The 5,460-nt window shown below is 43.1% G+C and overlaps 2 protein-coding genes across 2 annotated transcripts; both read left to right on the top strand.

Moving 5' to 3' along the window:
• Positions 1-2,858, top strand: LOC135607688 (uncharacterized protein At4g28440-like). The gene is made up of 2 exons (XM_065099687.1): positions 1-315; positions 2,396-2,858. Exons 1-2 carry the CDS (start codon positions 60-62, stop codon positions 2,584-2,586), a joined length of 447 nt encoding a protein of 148 aa, XP_064955759.1. The 5' UTR covers positions 1-59; the 3' UTR covers positions 2,587-2,858.
• A 751-nt stretch (positions 2,859-3,609) lies between these two features.
• On the top strand, positions 3,610-5,290 carry LOC135586619 (uncharacterized). Its single transcript, XM_065099686.1, has 3 exons — positions 3,610-3,881; positions 4,119-4,558; positions 4,661-5,290. The coding sequence occupies exons 1-3, from the start codon at positions 3,717-3,719 to the stop codon at positions 5,100-5,102; spliced, it is 1,047 nt and encodes a 348-aa protein (XP_064955758.1). The 5' UTR covers positions 3,610-3,716; the 3' UTR covers positions 5,103-5,290.
• The last annotated feature ends 170 nt before the right edge of the window (positions 5,291-5,460 follow it).

Genomic DNA, 5,460 nt, shown 5'->3' on the forward strand with positions numbered 1-5,460 from the left:
GAGAGTGAGTCGGGGGGTGGCTGTCCTTGTCTTCTTCTAGGTTTAGGGTTTCGGCGGCCATGGCGACGACGCAGCAGCGGCAACAGCAACAGGCAGCGGGAGGCTCGAAGAGGAAGCCGGTGTTCACGAAGGTGGATCAGCTGAAGCCCGGGACGACCGGGCACACCCTCACGGCGAAGGTGCTCACATCCAAGACCGTCCTCCACAAGGGCCGGGCCGGGGCTGCTGCCGCTGACCTTCGCCCCATCATGATTTCCGAGTGCCTCATCGGCGACGAGACCGGTGCCATCGTCTTCACCGCTCGCAACGAGCAGGGTTCGACGTCTTCCCTTCCCTCCTACCGAATCTTTGGTTTGATTCGTTGCCAAAATTGTCTAGTCTTCGTTCTCGCGCTTCCATCGTCTGCTTCACCATATGCCTCCAAGCGCCGTTAAACGATAGTGTCAAATCTTGGTGCATCTACCTTCTTTCTTGGTAGGAGTTGGACACGATGATTAGCTATTTGTTGAAATTAGTTGGAAAGCATCTACATGACCATATTGATTATTTCCTTTTCTGCACAATCGTTGCATTGATCTAGGAACTATCAAATTTTATTGTTGCTCAAGATTTTCATAGCTAGTGATCATGGGAGGACTTTTTTATCTGGTGAAGGGGAAGATTGTAGAAAACAATTTAGCTCAAAGCCTCAAACATCAAATGGATTGTTGTTTTTTTTTTTTTTGCTCATTAATTCATATATTTTCTTCTTTCCCACTTATGATGAGTCTTCCGAAAAGAAACACTAACAAGTGACACAACAAGGCATAAGTTTTGTGCATTTAGGTCGGCCACAAGAATCTTCTGGAAACAAAAAAGTGAATTTATGCCAGTTAGTGTTTGTGCTAGCAGTCTTCTATGAGGGCAGGTTTAGCTTTTTAGATATTCTATTAGTACTAAAAGTATTGATCCTTCATGGAACTTTTGAGATTTCTTGTTGTACCTTCTTTGGTCGACATATCTTAGAATGCCACCTTGGCCAAGATACACAAGTCACTTCCTTTTTTAATCAGATAACATTCATACTTAGATTTGTTCGTTAAGTTTGGTGTTTTCTTAGTGATACACAAGTGTTTGCTCCAAACCAAGTTTTACATTCATTATTTGGCATGTACGGCTTGACGAACGTTTACCAGTAAACTTTTTCTTTTTTATCATTTATTAATTATCTAAAGGGTGTTACAGTTATTTTTAGGGGGGATTAGTTTCGCTCTTACATGACTGTTTAGCTTTTTGGTGTCTCAACAATTGTTCCACTTCACAAGTTTATCGGTCCAAATTTTTGCTTGATCTTGTGTATGCAAGATAAGCTGTTTTTCCCAATCTATATATTTTTGGGATAGATAAGAATACCACTGTGCCAAGGAGAACATTATTCTGGAACATGGAATTCTTCATGTTGCTCAGTGGCATTGTTGGGTCTCTCCTATTTTATTGTTAAACTTAACATGTGAAATATTTGCTTGTGTTTTGATTCTTGAACTGAAGTGCATCTGGACGAGCCTCGCTATGTGCACAAGTTTGTGCTTGTATGCTGGCATGTGCCCATGCATGCACATGTTAACAAGTTTCCATCATAGACAATGGATTGCACAAAAACCACATTTTTTGTGTGTACACCATTGATGACACATGTGCTTTATTGTTTACCGCTTGTCTGTCACATAAAAGATATCAAGACAATCATTGTTAAAATTAGTATGTTGTCTTGGTACCTCGTGTATAAATATGGCATCTGGCAACAGCGATCCTTCAGAATCCAGAAATATCACTATAGTGATGATCAGCTAATGATGATTGAAATAAACAAAATATATGGATTAAATTCAAGAGTTTCAGACAGTAATATTCACACAGCTTTCATTTACCTTGATTTTTTTTTGTTCCAGGATACTTTTTGCTGCAAGACACACACAACATAAGTTAAAAAAAAAGGGGGCATACCCGGTGCTCCCGCCAATGTGGAGTGTGGGGAAGGTCAATGTACGACATAAGTTTAGCTTATCAAAATGTTTTTTAACATATGTAGCTTCGACACTAGTAAAGACTTGAAGGACTGCAAGCGGTATATGGTAATTGCAGGCAAACAGATTCCATGGTGAGATATCTTTTGCTTAGATACTGCCAAAAAAGAAAAATAAGTTGTAACATGAATGTCCAATTTCAGATATGCACGAGAAGGTTGTCCAATTTTTATGCTTAGGAAGTCCTTGATCTTTGCTTTTGCTCTTGTTCTGGACTAAATTAGTGTTATTAATCGCATTATGCTAGTTGTCCAACAGAACCTTTTCTTTTCGAGGAAGGTTGTTCCACAAAACTTGCTTGTAAGGTTTGTGAATGATTTTATTTTTGACAGTTGAGTTGATGAAACCGGGCACCACCGTAATACTCCGCAACTCAAAGATTGACATGTTCAAGGGTTCAATGAGACTGGCTGTTGACAAGTGGGGACGCGTTGAGGTCACCGAGCCCGCTAGCTTCACAGTGAAAGAGGACAACAATTTATCTATTGTCGAGTATGAGCTAGTGAATGTCGCGGAAGAGTGAAACTCTAAAACCTGCATCGAAGAATCATCAGTAACTTCTTACGCCTCTCCTGCTGATTGATTGGACTGTGCAGGGTGTCAAAGCAAGTGTTTCCAATTAGTTATGTTATTGCTGATGAAGCTAGTGATGGTTTCAACCTTGCAAGAGTCGAGGCCTGACTAAGGTTGTTGCTCCATCAGTCTGTTCAGTTGATTGACTTAAAGTAACTTAGCTGATATTACTATTGTCTGATGCATATATTAGAATTTAAACTCAGAACAAGATTTTTATTATTCTCTTTGTCTGCTATCCATCTGTTCTTTTAAATCCTTATGTTGCGGAGGCTTCTACACATCGTCTGCTCTCCATTGGTGTGTTGTCTTTGCTACAGTAGTTGGGTGTTTCATCTTGTAGGAGGATTATAGTGTAAATGGAGTTAGGAAACGAAGCATTTCCACTATGATTGAGCCTTTCCTTTCTCGTCCAATTTAATTTTATGGTCTATTAAACAGCTCATAAATCTAGTTTAAGCACATCAAGTTGAAATAGGTTATATTAATTTCATTTTAGTCAAATCCAATTTTAACCAATTAATAATACTCAAGCATATTTATTTTTATATTTGAATTTGTTTCCGATCTGATCAAAGAATATTAAAAATCATTTTCACTATTTACAATCCCATTTCCTCTTCTTTCTTTTTTTTTTTTTTTCTTTTCTCGGAGGACAGCGGCGTCAGCAGGAAGTGCGGATAAACAATCGACGGTCGACAAATAACTCGGGAGGAAAAAAATTAATATTAAAAATACTAAAATCGTAAATAGTATGATAATATTTTATATATTTTTTAAGAAACGGTGAATACTAAACTTCTAAAAGTTAGTATCATTCATTCTGTCAGTCTCTACATTCTACTAGAAGCTTCTTCTGTAACCTTCTGCAATCTTCGGTCCTTTTTCTCGCTTCCCGATGCTTCGACGACCTCCTATCATCTTCTTCTTCGTTCGGTTCTCTCTCACATATAAACCCATCGGCGCCGGAAAAGAACGTCTCAAAGGAAAGCTTCGGTAGCTGCAGCGAAGAACAAGAAGAGTGAGTGAGAGGAAAGAAGAGTGAGGTGAGAGGAGTGGGGAGAGGGGAGGGTAACGGAGATGGGAGCGGACTACTACAAGATCCTGGGGGTGGACAAGAGCGCCAAGGACGACGATCTCAAGAAGGCCTATCGAAAGCTGGCCATGAAGTGGCACCCGGACAAGAATCCCAACAACAAGAACGAAGCCGAGGCCAAGTTCAAGCAGATCTCCGAGGCCTACGAGGTATTCCTCTCTCCCTTTCCTTTTCTCCTCCCCCAATTCTTCTCGCATGCACTCGGAAACATCGATATCGATTCCCTTTCTAAATTGTAGGTTTTAATCGGTCCTCGTCGTTCATTCGATTGTTTGTAACCAAATCCATCATAAATCGTCATGGATTGTTTTTGATATATCTGTAGATTAATCGATTTGTCCGCTGAAGATGGTTCTTTAAGGAGTTCTCTCTTTTGTCCTTAACAGGTATTAAGCGATCCGCAGAAGCGCGCCATCTACGACCAGTACGGAGAGGAAGGGCTGAAGGGGCAAGTCCCACCTCCCGAGGCCAACGGGGGCGCCACCTTCTTCTCCGGCGGCGGCGACGGTCCCACGGTGTTCCGGTTCAATCCGCGGAATGCCGACGACATATTCGCGGAGTTCTTCGGCTTCTCGAGCCCGCTTGGGGACATGGGAGGCGCGAGAAGCAACGGCGGCGTGAGAGGAGGGACCCGGTTCTCTTCCGGGGTTTTTGGCGACGACTTGTTCGGGTCGGCCTTCGGCGGCGGTGTCGAGGGGCCGATGAACTCGCGCCGGCCGCAGAAGGCGGCGCCGATCGAGAACCTGCTGCCCTGCAGCCTGGAGGAGCTATACAAAGGCACCACCAAGAGGATGAAGATCTCCAGGGAAATCGCTGACATGAGCGGGTAAATCTCCTTTCCTTGCTTCTCATTGCAGAACTCCTCCTCGTCCGTCTTTCTCTTCTCTCGTAAACAATGAGATCACTGACTCGATCATCCGCGTTTCAGGAAAACGATGCCGGTGGAGGAGATCCTGACCATCGATATAAAGCCCGGTTGGAAGAAGGGCACCAAGATCACATTCGAGGAGAAGGGGAACGAACGGCCCAACGTCATCCCCGCCGACGTCGTCTTCATCATAGACGAGAAGCCGCATCCCGTGTTCACCAGGGAAGGCAACGACCTGGTCACCACGAAGAAGATATCCCTCGCCGAAGCCCTCACCGGCTACACCGCCCACCTGACAACGCTTGACGGCAGAAGCCTCATCGTGCCCGTCGACTCCGTGATCCGTCCCGGCTACGAGGAGGTTGTGCCCAAGGAGGGCATGCCGCTGCCGAAGGATCCATCAAGGAAGGGAAACCTGAGAATCAAGTTCGACATCAAGTTCCCGACGAGGCTCACCTCGGAGCAGAAGGCCGGTATCAAACGATTGCTGCCGTCACCGTGATCTCCTTGGCTTGCTTTGGTGTTGCGCCGCGTGTTTGCTGAGGTGATCTCCGCACGTATTGTATGATGAAAAGCCTCAAAAAGTATGTATTAAGGCAGTTTTCACAGCAGGCTTTTTTGTTTTTGGGGGGGGTAGAATTCTTTGATATTAATTAATAGATAATGAGATATATGACATTTCCATGTCAATTTGTTCGTTATGACGTTAATAGGTTAAATTGTATTGATAATCAGGTTGGGGTGATTATCAATAAATTTAGAATCAAAACCAACGATTCAAAACTTTTGAATGAAAAAAAAAATTAAATTACTTCTCAAAGATTCAAATCTACATAATCAAGTTTTGACTAATTAGCATA

The sequence above is a fragment of the Musa acuminata genome, chromosome BXJ2-3 (assembly GCF_036884655.1).
Source record: "Musa acuminata AAA Group cultivar baxijiao chromosome BXJ2-3, Cavendish_Baxijiao_AAA, whole genome shotgun sequence".
Lineage (NCBI taxonomy): Eukaryota > Viridiplantae > Streptophyta > Magnoliopsida > Zingiberales > Musaceae > Musa > Musa acuminata.